A 16,080-nucleotide genomic window follows, 5' to 3' on the forward strand; every position below is an offset into this window, starting at 1 on the left:
TATAGAGAGGTAGTGTCTGCTTATAAGAAGTATTAGTGTCTGCTTATACAGTGTCTGATATTTCAGGTGTCTGATTATCCAGTGTGTCTACGTATTATGCAGTGTGCTTGGATTTGGTTATAGCATTGTCTGCTTTTACAGTGTTTGTGTCAGCGTATGCACTATGCTAGTAGCTGCTTATACAGTCAGTTATCATCTCTTTATACAGTATATGTTTGTCTGATATTTCAATTGTCCGCTTATACACTGTGCTTGCGTATGCAGTGTGCTAGCGCCTCGTTAAACAATGTGTACTTTGGGTTATTGCTTGGACAGTGATTGAGTCTGCATATGTTATGTTAATGTCTCCTTATGCAACTTGTTAGTGTCTGCTTGTACAGTGTGCGTTATACGGATTTTTGCAGGTATCTGCTTATAGTGTTCGCATTGCTTATACAGCGTGTGTCTGATTCTGGAGTTGTCTGTGTATACAGTTTGTATCTACCTATGCAGCGCGTAAGTGCCTGCTAATACAGTGTTTTTGTGTCTGCTTATACAGTGAGTCTCCTTATGCAGTATTAGACCCTGCTTAAGCAGTGTGCTAAAATGTGCTTATACCGTTTGCGTTTGGATGTGCTTAGATGGTTGTTAGCTAATGCATTATTTGTGTCTGCGACTACACTACAGAGCGTTTGAGTCTGCTTATGCAGTGTCTTTGTGTCTGCTTATACAGCGAGCCTCCTTATGCAGTCTTAGACCCTGCTTAAGCAGTGTGTTAGGATGAGCTTATGCAGTGTGGGTTTGGGTGTGATTACACGCTGAGTACGTTTTTAGGTCTGTGTATACAGTGCGTTAGTGTCTGATTATGCAGTGTCTTTCTTTGTGCCTGCTTATACAGGGAACCTCCTTATGCAGCCTTGGAGCCTGCTTAAGCAGTGTGTTCGGGTGAGCTTATGCAGTGTGGTTTTGGGTGTGATTACACGCTGTGTACTTTTTTGTTTCTGGGTATATACAGTGCATAAGTGGCTACTTATGCAGTGCATAAGTGTCTGCTTATACAGTGAGCGGTCAGTCTTAGAGCCTGCTTGAGCAGTGTGTTCGGGTGAGCTTATGCAGTGTGGTTTTGGGTGTGATTACACGCTGTGTATTTTTTTGTGTCTGTGTATATACAGTGCGTAAGTGTCTACTTATGCAGTGCCTTTGTGTCTGCTTATACAGTGAGCGGTCAGTCTTAGAGCCTGCTTGAGCAGTGTGTTAGGGTGAGCTTATGCAGTGTGTGTTTGGGTGTGTTTACACGCTGTATATATACACTTTTTTGGGTCTACCTATACAGTGTGTTATCTGCTTCTACAGTGTTTGATTAATCGGTGATCTCTCTGTGTGATCAGTTTGTTTTTGCTTATGCACTCTGTATATCCGGGCTTATGTCGTGCATGTGTTTGCATTTAGCGTTTGGTTACCTTTGCTTGTGCTTCGAAGCGCCGCATTCAGAGTCCCACAGGGGTTTGCGGTCCTTAAAACTGTCTGGGTTGAATCCAGTTAGGCGGTATGCAGGCCTGAATGGGGCATAACACGTGGCCGCTTTAACCGCACGTCCACAGTGCACGCTTTCTCCATCACAAGCCTGTTTTTGACGTGCAGTTTTCTTCACGCTATGCCTGGGGGATACGAGTGGGAAAAACACGCTTTTCTCCTGACATTTCTCGGTCGTTTCAGGAGAACAAGAGATGTTCCAGACCACAAGGCTGCATTATTTATTTCGGAGTGCGTGAAGCGCAAGTGGTCCTGGGGAAGGGAATTGGGGTTACCGTAAGATTCCTGACGACACCATTTCCAGTCCTAGGCAGTGGCATAACAAAACTCGAGCCCCACCCCTGCAAAGTACCAGTGGCGGTTGGTGACACACAAAAATGGTGACATAAATAAAATGACACAAAATACAAATAAACATTTACATTTAAAAATGAAAAAACGTTTCACTTACCTTTTTAGCCTGCAGCACATCCTCGGTGTTCTCCGGCGGGCTCCAGCCTCCTCCAGCACAAGGTCTCGCACCTCCTTATCCAATCCAGGCGCTGCTCTCATGTTGCACAAGAGAAGTGTCTGGATTGGCTGGAGCAGGCTGCTCCAGCGCTCCCAAGAGCACCGAAGGCCTGTGCCTGCTCTTGAGAGGTTGAATTGCGCATGACTGTTTGGCCGTAATAATGTAGCCGACCAAACCGACCTGTGCAGTTCATACTGAAGGGGCCACTCGTCATTGCTGCCAATCAGCAGCAGTGACGCACTGGCCCCGCCCTGCCCTCTCCATTCGGCAGAAAGCCGGCAAAAATAAAATGTAAATAAAATCCTTTTATTACCATTTTATTTTTCCAGCTGTGTGGGGAGGGGGCGGTGCTCCTCTGCTCCTATGGAGGAACCGCTGCTGCAAAGTACATGGGTTGGGCTCCCACGCTCCGGGCCCAGTCAAGAGCGCTCAGGCCAAGCCGCACCCCTCCTCCATGCTGTAGGGGCTAATGTTACGCCACTGGTCCCAGGACTCCATTAACCACATCAGTGCATTCTGGGATTTGCAGTCTTGATTTAGTTCAACGTACCCTTAGGACCGCTATGATTTGTAAAAATAAAAGTTCAGGGCTGCAAAGTGACCTGGTGAGGTAGAAAGGAGACGTACCTTCACCCAGAATGCAAAGTGTGTTTGTGTCCGGCTAAACACTCTGTTCATGCCACCGTATACGAACTGCTTAATACTGTCCATTTACGACTGTTCAAGCGTTGTGTTTACAATTTACTTACTCAGTCTAACACTCCTTTTAACCGCAGGGAAGTGATGCTGAAGAGGCCGGAAAACGTCCGAGAATTTGCTGCAGGTCAGATATACTATTTTCTAAAATGATTTTTAAAACGATTGAATGATTTTGTCACCTAGTGTGCCTGGCTGAGGTCTTCCCTGTGCAGGGTGCCATCTCTCGTTCTCTCATCTCATGTGGATCTTAGAATTGGGATATGGTGACCACCTCCCTCCACGTCATTATTACCTCCTCCTCTGCCTTCCTCATCCCAGTCCTTACAAATGAGGCCTTTGTCTCGGGTGTAGACCTTGTTCACTCCCTAGAGACTAAAAAACAATGGCCGCCTAGGCTTTGTTTGTATAAAACCCCGCCCCCAGCGCATCGATACAAATGAGGGACTAACCCCCCTTCAAACCACGTGGTATCCAAACAAAAATAAAGAACATTATAGCCCTAATTGACAGAGGGAGGGAGGGTACGTAGAACTGTGACGAGGAAGACTACGACTCGAAGTAATGAAGATTACCGCTAAGTAGTTCGAGCATTACGGACAATGTTTTCACACTGATCTTTTCACCTTCAAATAATTGCTTTCAGGTGTGTTAGTCTAATTAGTTCAATGGAAGGAAAGCTTGACTACAACACCCAGAATGCATTGGGGATCACACGAAAGTCAAGGTCTGTAAACTGTGTCTGTAATGACTTGGAAGGAGGTGGTCACCTAGAGTGGGACCATTTCTAAAGGGGGTTTACTATTTCGCATACTAGCAAGCCATTATAACCTCAGTACCATTAACAGCCTATTTCAAAATGCCATAAATTCCTTAATCCGCTCTCCGCCCTGAAGAGTCATAAAAATAACTACACAATAAAGCATTTACTAGTGCAGTGAATAACAAGCATTGCTATGAACTAATTTAGAGCTAATCCTTTTCTCGACCCTAGAATATTGAAAGCATAGTCTCCATTTCCAGGACTCGAACATAGAGCCGCTCAAATAAGAACATGGCCATTGGAATTATGCGATTCTGGGGCTGCTGCATTTTCCGCATAATTATGCATTTGCCACGTTTGCCCGACAAACCATCACCTGCTGCCTATCATGCAGATTATTTTTTTTTTAACCCCAAAAAATGGTTTCCAGCTCAAAGAGATCAAAAGTACTAAAGAAGTGGCGAGGTATACCAGCGCTGTGGAAGGTCCTATGCAAAGTTTGACTGGCCATCTTCAGTTGCTTATTGCTTTATTTGGTTGTTAAACTATTCCTAAGGAGGTAAGATCTTTGCACAGACAGTGTTACTGTGTGTAAGAAGTACAAAATACTGAAGTAACACTCTCACAGAATACCCGGCTTTACACTGCATAATTCGTCTTTTCTTGCTTTTTAATTTAGGGAACCCTGCCACATCATTTGGTCTTCCCCTGCTGCATAATCTTCAGTGGTCCGTCTTACGCGTCCTTAATTCATTGAGCTATCATACAGGCCACCACTTGTACGGATCTACTGGTCTGAGGGCCTCGAAGTAGCTCCTGTCGCAAACCGGTGCTTTACAAAACATGAAATATGTGTGTGTGTGTATATATATATATATATATATATATATATATATATGTGTGTGTATATATATAGATAGATAGATAGATAGATAGATAGATACTCACACAGCCTGCAGGCCCCACTCCAGAACGGTATAAACCGGTTTCCGACACCTGCCAATTAGGCCATTAGGAAAGTCTCTGAGCCTGCCGCTGCGGTCCCCTCGCTACCTCCTCGCGGGAAACCTCATGAATTATATACGGTTTGTTCATGTTGTTCACGTTCTCGAAAACACTGACAGCTCACCTCGTTTTTTATATATATAATTTATCCAAATAGATTGTTGCAGCCGAAGTCGATGTTTAGCCTGCCGCTGCCGACAGGTCCCCAGACATAACCACAGGCCACGCTCAAAACAAGCACAGCATGGAATGGTTACTGACCAGGGACTACCGGGTTTTGTTCTTATGGAAACCTGAGAAAAAGGATATTTTTGTTTTGTGAATGAGGGCTTCATAACCAAGCCTCCGCAAAATTTAATTTCGCGAAAATAAGTTCGCAAGTTTACGAAATTTAGCAGTATCCGTCATGAAAATTGAACACTGCAGCATACCTGACAGTTGTAATCGCATTTATATAGCGCTTCCTACCCCAGACGAGGCGTCGTTGGAAGTACCTGCAATCAGGCGGTGCCGCAAAAGTAGCAGGATTTAGCAAATTTGGTCAAATATAAAATTAGGTGCCATCGTATCAGCTGCATTTAAAAATAAATAAATCACCAGCCTTGTATTTTTACCCAAAAAAACACAGCCCGAAAAAGTTGAAATTCTGTCTTAAAATGGCAGAGTGACTCTCAGGCTCGCCTCCAGCCTGTTTTCCTTACATGCATTGCACACACTGGAGAGAGGCTCTTTATTTTACTGACATCCTGAAAAGGGGAGCACGTGAGTAGGCCTCAGGCTGTGTGTTTTTGCAACCAGGAAGTGATTCTCTGGTTGAAGAAAACGGTCAAAAACGTGCTTAAAATGAAACGCTGGCTGAGGTCTTCGGCGTGCAGGTTAGTGTTGTTCAGTGGATGAAATGCCACAAAAGACCCCCATTTATAATAATAATTCCTATTTGTAAAGCACAAACATATCACTCCTTAAGGTTTCAAGGCGCTGTGGGCCGTCGGGGAGATTAAGTGAGCTATTGCCCAGAGTCACATGGTGCTTAGCTGGGCTGCCAGCGATCGAACCGTGAGCCCCACGCTCCGGAGACAGCCACTCTGGCCACTGCGCCACACCTCTCCCTTTAAAGAGTTAAAAGTTAGATGTCCACCACCACCATGGACAAGGCCAGCGTAAGTGCCACCGGTGGGCATGGGGTCCAAGTCACCCCAGGTCTTGCTTTCTACCCACCTTGAGGCAGGGGCCCGTTGCTTGCATGAGGGCTCATGGCGACCTCGCCTCGCCCCTCCGTGTAGGCCAGACACCCCTCCCACACTTCTTCTCGGAGGTCTCCTCAAGCGAAGCCTTCCTCCTGCAGTCCCTGCCTGCACGCCTTGGGTACAGAAACAGGATTAGCAGGTAAAGTCCTCATTGATTTATAGAACATCGCTCACAAGCACTGAAGCGCGAGCAATAAAACATCATTAAACTGCAGAAACCCAATAAAAGGCACCGACAACAACAAACAGGTTCAAGCTGTGGAGCACAACATCTTGTTCTTTAGTGTCTTTATGGGAGAGACAAGCGAGGAGGAGAATTATATGGCTGGCGGGAAGAGGCGGCACGGTACCAGGGCTTCCCGCTGGGTGGGGAGAGGTGGTCGGTTGAGCCACGTGGGCTACCTTAGATTAGGGTGGGCAAATAGTTGATGTGTGTCCAATGCCCAGGTGTGGCTTGGATCACTGCCTCCGCTGTGGCTGTGGCACCTACGCCGCCACGGTTATGATGTCAGCATCTGGTCAAAAAGCACCAAGAAGGTCATGTGAAATTTTCTGCTGTATCCCTAGTAGTGGTCGAAGCATGAACCCGCAGTCGGTTTAATGTTCCAGTGCACATCAGTGCTAGCCGAAGGGTATTCCCGGCTTTGGACGGATAAGCCGTGGTTGTCCATGTGAGTGCGTAATCCAAGTTTACCAGTTGACAGCGTTAAAAGATGAGTTGTCTTTTGCCAGCCGTTGTGACTGGTACGAGCCAAGCAGACTGCGCCAAAGCTCAGGGATTCATGTCCAACTTTGATAAATAAAATAAACATAGCTGGCTCTACCTGTGGTCCTGATGAAGGGCTCCAGGGCAGTGCTATGCACGTCCTTTACTTACAGGTAAGGAACTGGGCCAATGTTCCCCACTCACCAGATACAAGGTGTAGACCAGGGTTTACTGTTGCCTTGGTGTATTGGACTAATTTAAGATTTCCCATATGCCTGTAGTGATGGAATAGGGCACCGCTGTGCTTATAGAATGGTCTGAGCCAAGGTTACCCGCTGCCCAGATACAGTGAACAAGTCCGAGGTTGTCGGCCTCCTCGTGTAAAGGGCAAGTGTCCGTTCTCTCAATGCCTTTGTATAATGGAGCAGACCAAGGATACGCACTGCTCTCATATAATGGGTTAGGCCAGTGTTGTCCACTGAAAATATACAAATGACTAGACCAGATGTTCTGCTGGGCTTCTAGGTTCACCCACTACCTTTATCGAAGTGATTTGACCAAGGATATGGAAAACCTACAATAAGACACTAGTTCGTGGATGCTTCTTCGCCTTACTTATTACAGTACACCAATGTCAACAACTGGAAAGATATGAATGAGTAGACTTGGGTTTCCGCTGCTCTGGGGTAATAGGCTAAGTTAAGATTACTCACTCCCTTGAAGTGATGGATCAGACCACCCAGTAGTTATATAAAAGACTAAACCAGGGTTACCCACTGGCCAAATACAAGGGTCTAAACCAAGAATCTCTGCTGCCAGCATATGATGACCAGGTCTAGGCTTGCCAACTGGCTTTGTATGAACGCAGCCGAGTTTACCCACTGCCCAGATAGAATGAAGTAGACCAAAAGTATGTGCTGCACTAATGGAATGGCCTAGACCAAGATTATCGACTTCGCTAATTTTATAGAAAAATATACAGGTTTACCTGCTGCCCTGGATGGGCTAGTCAGAGGTCACTTAAAAAACTGGTATAATGAACTATACTCAGAATTCCTCTTCCTTCTAATAGTCGGCTAGATCAGGGTTACGTGCTGCATTCGATGAATGGATTAAGCTTGATGACCTTCTCGCCTTGTATGATATTCTGGACCCAGGTTACGTGCTTTCGAATGTGTTTGACCTGACCAAGGCTGTTTGTTGTCCTGATGGGATGGACTCGACAAAGTTTGCTGAGTGCCCTGATATAATGAGCGAAGCCAAGGAAGCCTCTACCCTCATAGAACATATTAAGCTGCTGCCATAATGGAATGGACTAAACTGAGATTATTTAGCTCCCTAATGAACTGGAATTTTCCAAGGTGTCCTACCACCCTGAACTAATGGACTAGACTCCAGCATCTGTCAACTCCAGTGCAACAAGATTACTGAATCAGACAGATTTTGGCGTCCGTGTCTGAGGTGGCAGCTATCCATGCTGTTTAAACATGGACGTATGATTGGAATGAGCACAGAAATAACATTAAGGACACTGATATAAAGAGGTCATACACGAGGGTACTAAGGGTTTATAAGTGTCAATCAGATTTGGAGTAGCAAAAGTGGAAGTATCTTTGCAGTATTTGCCAGGGCGAAAGTAGAACTGGCTGGCCGGTGTAAATAGAGCGACAATTCAGGAATACAGCCCTGAGGAAGTCGTGGGGAACACCCCAATCGACAAAACACGTGTTGGCTGGTTGGACTAAAGAGAAAGAAAATTAAAAGACCAAGAGAAATACAAGAAATGTGTTATAAAATGTGATTTGTTTGACTGGACTGAGTGTGTGCTCAGGTAATGCAATTTTACTCCAGTGCAGCCGTCTAGACCAAGTTTGCCCATGGCTCTAATACAGAGGTGACTTGCCGAGTTGTTCTAATAAACTAAGCAGAGGTCACCCACTGCCTTGAAGGAATGGAGTAGCCCATTTGCCCTCTATCCTGCTAGAATGCACCATCTGTTTCCTCTTATAGGGGTCTAGACCTTACACACCATCTACTCTAGTAGGCAGGACAACGCTTTCCTGCTCTCCTCAAAGAAAGGACGACCAAAGGTTCTGGATCCCACAAAGGAATAGACTAAACTAACTTCATTCAATGTCCTGAAATAAAAGACTAGATTGGGGGTACACACTTACCGGATACAGTGGGATTACACCACGGTTCTTTGACAAACCAATATTAACAAACCTACCTACGTATCAGTATTTTTAGACGGTAATCCTATCTGGGGAGCATTGGAGTGCTGGGCAGGGCCAGGAATCTTGACGAATGTTTCAGGATTATTAACAATTAGCTTGGCCGGACTGGCTATAACGGGCATCGGTGTTTCCCGGGGAAGCTGGAAGGGTGGCGGCCGGTTTTGGAGCGGTGGCGGCCGGTTTTGGAGCGGTGGCGGCCAGTTTTGGAGTGGTGGGGGGCCAGTTTTCCAGCTGTGCTGCAATATTGGCCCCAGTAAAAACAAAGCATCAGTGCTGAGGGCCTGTTTTGATACTGTGGGTCAGTTTTTCAGGGTTGCTGCAATATGGGGTCCCCAGTAACCAAAGCAGCAGTGTACACACTGCCCTCCCCCACCCCACCCCTGGGGGCCGGTCCAACAAAATTGCCAGGGCTGCTTTGGGTCCCAGTCCGGCCCTGACAATAAGGCAAACGCAATGAACTAACCCAAAGTTCAAGTCCTGGTATAATTAATTAGACCAATATCATTAATACCCTAATATAATGTTGGAGCAGGTTATAATGGACTAAACAAAGTTCACACACTGTTCCAACACGGTGGACTGGATTCATGTTACCCACCACCTTGATATAATGCAGTAAACCAAGTTTCAATACTACTTGGACTCGCCCAAAGTTTTCCTCTGCTGAGATGGGTGTGTATCATGGCTATTAGCTGGACTGGTATAATGGACGAGACAAGAGCTGCCCTCTTCGTAAACTTGCCCGCTGCGCCAATGGATGTACCCTGGGGTTACTAGCCGGGGCAGGATAATGGTCAAGGCCAGTAAATGACCAATGGAATCCTAATATGACGGACACGATTATGGTTACCCACATGCTTATCTCATGGGCCAGAGACCGAGACTTCGTTGTTGCAGGATCTGAATATGCTCCAGATCATGCGTTCCCACTACGGGGCATTGATAGGTGACCATCGTTCAAGTCACGCGTTCCCACTGCTAGGCAACGCTAGTTAACCATCACCCTGGTCACCTACTCCCACTACTGGGCAATGATATAAATGCAATTACAATACAATACAATGGGTGATTGACATCTGGGCAAGCAAACCCTAATGTAGTGTTGATGTCTGCTTAGCTGGGCCCAACCTTCTTCCAGCACTTGATGTAATTTCCAGTGCCAGCCAGGGGAGCTTTCAGAATTTAATACAAATGGATTAATTGCTCGCTGATTATGAGTGTGAGAGTACATCCCGCCGCAGGGTTGTTGTTTTGTAACGCTAATGGTGGGATTGCAGACGGCGCGAGTCACCAGGGATGGAAAGGGCGTTTTGTACATTCCGGAAAGGTGGAGGCTTGTGAAAAACAGGAGGCTTTTTTGGGGAGGGGATATGGAGTGAGAACCAATACAGAGGATTTTGAACAAAATTTGCAGCCCTCAAAAGATTTTAGAAAATTAACAATTTACCATTTGCATCATCCACATGGTAGTCAGTTTGATTGAGTTTATGTTTCAGGCCCTAAGTTGCGGTAGGAGTGGCACTTGGGTCTGGACATGAGAAGGTGGCTACCTTTTTAGGCGAAAAAGTGAGATTTTTGGAAGAAGAGAAATAGAAAAAAAGAGGACGCAAGATGTGCATTTTACTGTGCCTCTTTGGCGTTCATAAAAAGAGTTGGTCCATGTGGCCCAGACATAGCCCTTTGCTGGACAGTAAAAGTACTCGGTAGGAGGCCGAGTCTCTCTGGAGCTGGTGCATGCATCTCATGACTCTTCGAGTCGGTGTCTAAACATTTTTGTCAGAGTGCCTCTACATCATCCCATAAAAACATTTTTCACTCTCCCACAGTCTTGCACCATCCCACAGGCCCAAGGCTCTTCCACCATCCCAAAGGCCTAGCAGTCTTACAGCCTGCCCGGCAGCATTGCTCTCACACCAACCCATGGACAATGCCATACTTAGACACCCCCAGGCTGACGCCCTTGGAATCTCAAGAGCAAAATGGGCAGGTATCTGCAGCCCCTCCACAGCTCTCTCTGTTGCTAAGCAACAACCCATGCTCCCCAAAATCAGACACCTCTGCCTCCCCAGAAGCAAGAGCATCTTCAGAAATGAAGGTGAGTGAACCTATTTGAGACAAGTTCTACCTCTCACCAACGCCTCCTTCCTCTATGTATCAATTTGAGCCACGTTTATCAACCCGCGTGCCACAACTCGCGCTGCTCGCCACATTGTTCCCCTGATAACTATTTTTGAGTTTCTATGCTGTTTCCAAATTGGTGCTTTGTCTGTGGCAAACACTGCCAGTTACGTTTTTTTGTGTGTACCTTGACAACCTTCACCTGTGAATTTCAGTGGTTTTATGCATTTCAACCAGAACCATAACTCGGTGTTCAACTGTGCTTTTTCAGTGAATTTCAGTGTTTTCATAAAAATACTTGATTTGCAACCACCGCTGTACGTAGCTGTGTGCAGCAGGGTCAGTCACAGGGTCTGCGCCCCCACCTGCCGCTGGGGGTCATCCTTCCCCCAACATGCAGCTGCAGTTAAAACTTCTGCCAGACCGCTGGCCGCGTGGCCCAACCCGCTGCGGGTGCCCAAACTCTGCTGCGTATGACCTTTGGCCTTGTTCGGCAGTGGTTGTGTGCAGGGCCCTGTGCCATACCCTCCGTGGACCAGCCTGTGATGCATGTTTATTGGCTGTGCTGGTGGGGGGTGGGGACGGAGTTGATTCCTGGTCTGTTTGCCAATATCCCTGAGGTTACTCCATGGTGCTTGGACCTTTTTTGTTTTGTTTTTTGTTCAGCATCATACCCTGAAGCTCACATCAGCATCATGAGTTGGATTTCTGATTCTTGAATCCTCTGTATCAAAAAATGTCTGGCTCAAGAAGGTACCATTGTCCCCTGCTGCCATTTCAGATATGGGACTTGTGATTCTGAAACCTGACTCTTGAATCCCACAGCTTTGTTTGTTGAGGGCCCGACCCCAACTCCAAGGTCACCTTGCCCCCTTATCGACCATTCTTTTACTATACCTCTGGGAAAAGGAACTGTGCCCCGAGTATTGCAATGGCTGCCTAATGAGAAATGTTTCAATTGTGGCAGCCAATCAGATCTATTGAATCCGCTGTACCAAATCTGACACCTCAGATCCAAAAGAGAGGATGGGACAAAAGGCTTCCTCATCCAAACAGATTTTTTTAGTTTTCGGAAATCTCAGACTCGCAAATTATTCACAAAGGTGTTCACCGTTTAAAGACCACTCAAACTTTTTTAAACATTAGGACCTCAAAAACGACTGAATGAATTTACACCAAACCAACACAAGTAAATTCTCTGAGTAAAGTTCTATTCTCATGCCAAGTTTGTGCAAATCTGTTCAGAAGTTCTGGCTGTAGAGCTGAGCAAAATTTCGTGGGAGCTAAAATGGGGGGGGGGGGGGGGGGAATATTTTTTTGTTTTGCTTTTTTTTTGCACAGAAGTCAGTGGTATAAAAACTCATACTTCAGGTATAACTGTGAAATATAGGAAATCATTTATGGATCTACATAAAATATTGGTTTCATAAACATGACAGGCCTCAAAACAGCTTTACCGTTGTCAGGGCTACTTTGATTATGCAGCATTTGGAACCAAATTAAACCACAAGGTTATCTGCGGAGTATGGTCTGATATTGCATGTATGGGCTCTGGATTTATCAGATAGCGCCTCGCGACCCTCACCGGTGTAGCAGCTGTGCTCTACAAATCCTGATTGATTGATTGGATTCTTAACCCTCTCTTTCGCTGACGCAATCTTAGCACTCCATAGATAGCGCTACACTCATTCGAAAAACCCATATCAAATAGCCTTGTGAGGGCAGCCATTTTATATTCCACCTAAGATGCATTTGATGTGCATCGCTGACCTTATTGTTGGCATGCGGGCCCCTTTCATCTGCGCTTGACATGGCGCTCGCTGAGCCCAAGTCCTTAGACAGACACAAGTCGACCAGAAAATCACCCACACACATTTATTCATCTTTCAGGCCATAGGCACCGGTATTATCCGGGACAGTACTTAAGCCATTTTGCTCAGCCCTACAGTCACCCCCACTAAAAATACATAAATCCTATAGAAAGTAGCACACCAAACTGCACCCACACCTCCACAAAAGTCAATCAACTCTGGTCTGTAGTGGAAATGGTACGAAGACCTACTCTGGACTACCGAAACCTGTTGCGATGCCAGACAAATGTCAGATTGTGAGCTATACGGGAAACATCCTTTACGACGCAAATTTTACCACGCAGTGTCTTTACAACGCAAGTCATTACAACAAATTGCGCTGGGGGCGCTCTAGGATAGGTAATAGTTTAATTTACTAACCAACACCTTCCCTACTATCCACGGGGACTGGAGTTGGAATAGTAAATTAAACTATTCACTATCCAGCACCCCCCAACGCAAGTCCTTGTAACGACTTGCGTTGAAAAACCTGCGTTGTAAAGGCATGCGTAGTAAAAGCATGCGTTGTAACAACGTACATCCGAGCTATACACAGCGCTGGGAAGCCTTTGGGTAGCTATGCGCTATATAAATCTGCATAAGATTAGATCCGGGTACAAATTGACAACAAAAACATAGCAAGAATTTTCGTTCTTGGCCCTCCATTTCTTGTTGAAAGTAAGGGTGATAGCCATGGGCTTATGTGTAAAAATGTGAGCAGAGAAAAGTGTTACTCAAGCAGGCGCTTGCATTTGCAAGGGTTGCAAAGATTTATGAGTTACCAGTGTTACCAGCAGGTCTCAGATTTGGAACCTTTGCAGTCTTAATTCAGTCTTTTATCCTTCCGAGATTAATAAAATGAGTGCCAATTTCGTTTGATTCTTAATAAGTGTATGTAAAACGTCTTCTGTGAACTGAGATGCTTGCAAACTCTATATAGATGTCAAACAGTCGTCATTATACAGGTATTATACTTGGAGTAGAACATTTCTCTAGAAAGACCTTTTAAGACAGGAGAATTAACATTTATAAGTGGCATCATTCTGGTAAAAAGTGCAGCATTCCTTAAAGAAAAGCGAGGGTGGAAGGTAAAGTATAGAGAAGACGCCAACTTATCCTGATACCGACCGGTGTAAATGGAAGCAAGTTAGGTGTAAAAAAAATGTTTTTTATTCAAAGCAATATTTCTGAAATACTCGTGCTTTTATTAAACACAAGTGTGTAAGTGCAATAAAATGTTAATTTGGTGCAGAATTGCAGCTTCGATAACACGGGCAGTTTTAAGAGAAATACCCAGCATAGGCATGGCACAGGGAACTGCCAATCTCACCCCAGCAGATCCTAAGACATAAAAAAAACTCTCCACTCACATTACAAGAAGTATCAAGCATGTTTATTACAGATATATTTAATCAAGAGGGGAGAGAAAGAAGGGATTGTAATCCATTCAGCTTCCTTGTAGCCATACAAGATATCAAGAGGGAATGGATCACTCGACCTGAGTAACCAGGGTTTGCAACGTGTTCAGTCGTCTTTCGTTCGAAAACCCTCATTCACGTACACAAGCCGCGAGGCGGTATATCTTGGTTCTCCGCCCTGTTAAAAACGTGACAGCATCATCATTGGGTTTCTTTTTCGTATGCTTTCCCCCACCAGTAGGAGAACCACTGGTTATTTTGTACAGAATTACAGAAACAAAAGCCAGAAATCCATAGAAATAGTCTTCTGATATAAAGGTATGGCAAAAGCGATGTTCTAGCTTAGACGGTCTGAGAGAAACGCTGCAACAAGCCTTGGCAAAGCCAACGTGTCTGGCCTGCCCATGTGAAGAGCACTGGAAAGAGTTGCCCATGGAGAGCCGCCTTCAGCAGTATGGTGATGGGGAGCGCAGCGACCAGGGCTTTGAACCGCCAATGTGAAGCCCCTGCCAGGGCATCAGGAGCTACATCTGCTGCCGACATATGTCTACTACTTGTGAGTAAGGAGCTACTTTGCCACATCACCAAAACCATAATGTACAGTGAGCGGTTCAGGGTAACTATCCGCGAAATAGCGTGGCCCTTTTTTTTTTTACACACGAGCTCGTACAGCAGTCACCTGTTTGCTGCCAGGCGCTAAAAGTGAAATATGTTTTCCAGATAGCTCAGTCTGTTAATGCATTGACTGTAGAGATTCATCTGTAGCCTGCATAGCTGCGGTTCGAATTTCGGCAGAGCCGATTTAACCGTTTTCTTTTTTCCAACATTTCACCTTCCTAGGGTTAATAAAACCAGCACCACTTATATCGACAACACCTCTCATTTAAGCATCTAGATCATTTATGTTGTGGCGAGCGATATTTTAAATGATCAATATGAATTGGACCGTATTTATTTCTAAGAGAATCCCCTCTAGATGGATGTGGTAATTTCCAGAAGAAAATGGATTCCCTCTCTCCCCCAATCTTTCCTTTCCCACTGTCGGATTCAACGAGGAACATGTTTCCATCCGCCTAAACCCATCAATTGCCTTGTCAGGGACCTGATATAACAGTGAGCCAGACCTAATGCAATCAAAAGTGGAGGGGAGGTTTAAGAAAAATGGAAAATCAAGTATTTATGAAACATCTTGAGGCTGAGTGGAAACTGGACACTGGCCCTACCAGGCGAGTTTGTTTAAACATTGCCCCTTTTCTTGTTTAAGTGTTTGCTTTGTGACTCATAGGGTTTTCTTGTGCATCAGTACTTTTCTCCACCCAGAAGAGAAACTAAAGCTAATACTTTTTTAAATATTTATTTCAGAATATTTTACAGACCCGGAGTTGCCTTCAAAAATTCAAGAGAAATTAGCCAAAAAAGAAGAAGAAGAAAACGAGTGTAAGCCTTGAGCGCAACTGGCCATCCTGTCTGAATATATGCTGTGGTGCAAAGGTCAACACCGAAGATGGACCAATCCGGACGCTGCATTGTGCTGGACTCCTGCGGTAGCGTTGGCCTGTTGGATAAGCAACCCTTCTGTCAACTTCTAAAGGAGGAGTGTTGTTTATAGTAAATAAAACATGTTGTTTCGACAGATACATTATTATATTCTTATAAATCACAGAACAATAACATTTTACTTCCTACAATTTTTAATAAATTGTTCTAAAACAGCAGAAGCAACTGAGTATTTCTCCTTTCAACCCCTCATCACCATGGCCGAGCTACTGGAATTACTGTCGTGTAAATCTAATACTAGAGCAATCCGTGTTTTTCATAAATGTACAACAGCTGAAGAATGGGAGTGTAGAGCAGGTGGGGGAGGGGTGTGTGCATGTGAGTGGGGAGGGGTATTGATCTTTAAGATAGACTATATGCATTGCATTTATTTTGTTTATTTCATTTGTAGTACGCTTTTATCCAAATCGCTAAACGAGCATCGGAGTAATAAAAGATCTTACAACTGCACACTCGACGA

General features: G+C 45.1%; 1 protein-coding gene across 1 annotated transcript in view; it reads left to right on the forward strand.

Annotated features, from left to right (window-relative positions):
* Nucleotides 1–15,781, forward strand: part of RIIAD1 (regulatory subunit of type II PKA R-subunit domain containing 1) — a 37,484-nt gene extending 21,703 nt beyond the window's left edge. Inside the window, exons 3-4 of the mRNA XM_078668258.1 lie at nt 2,800–2,846; nt 15,426–15,781. Of these exons, the coding sequence (XP_078524384.1) occupies nt 2,800–2,846; nt 15,426–15,511 (133 nt within the window). The 3' untranslated portion in view covers nt 15,512–15,781. The remainder of the gene's footprint in view (nt 1–2,799; nt 2,847–15,425) is intronic.
* Nucleotides 15,782–16,080: the final 299 nt, after the last annotated feature.

This window comes from Lissotriton helveticus, chromosome 12, assembly GCF_964261635.1.
Source record: "Lissotriton helveticus chromosome 12, aLisHel1.1, whole genome shotgun sequence".
In the NCBI taxonomy this organism is placed as follows: Eukaryota; Metazoa; Chordata; class Amphibia; order Caudata; family Salamandridae; genus Lissotriton; species Lissotriton helveticus.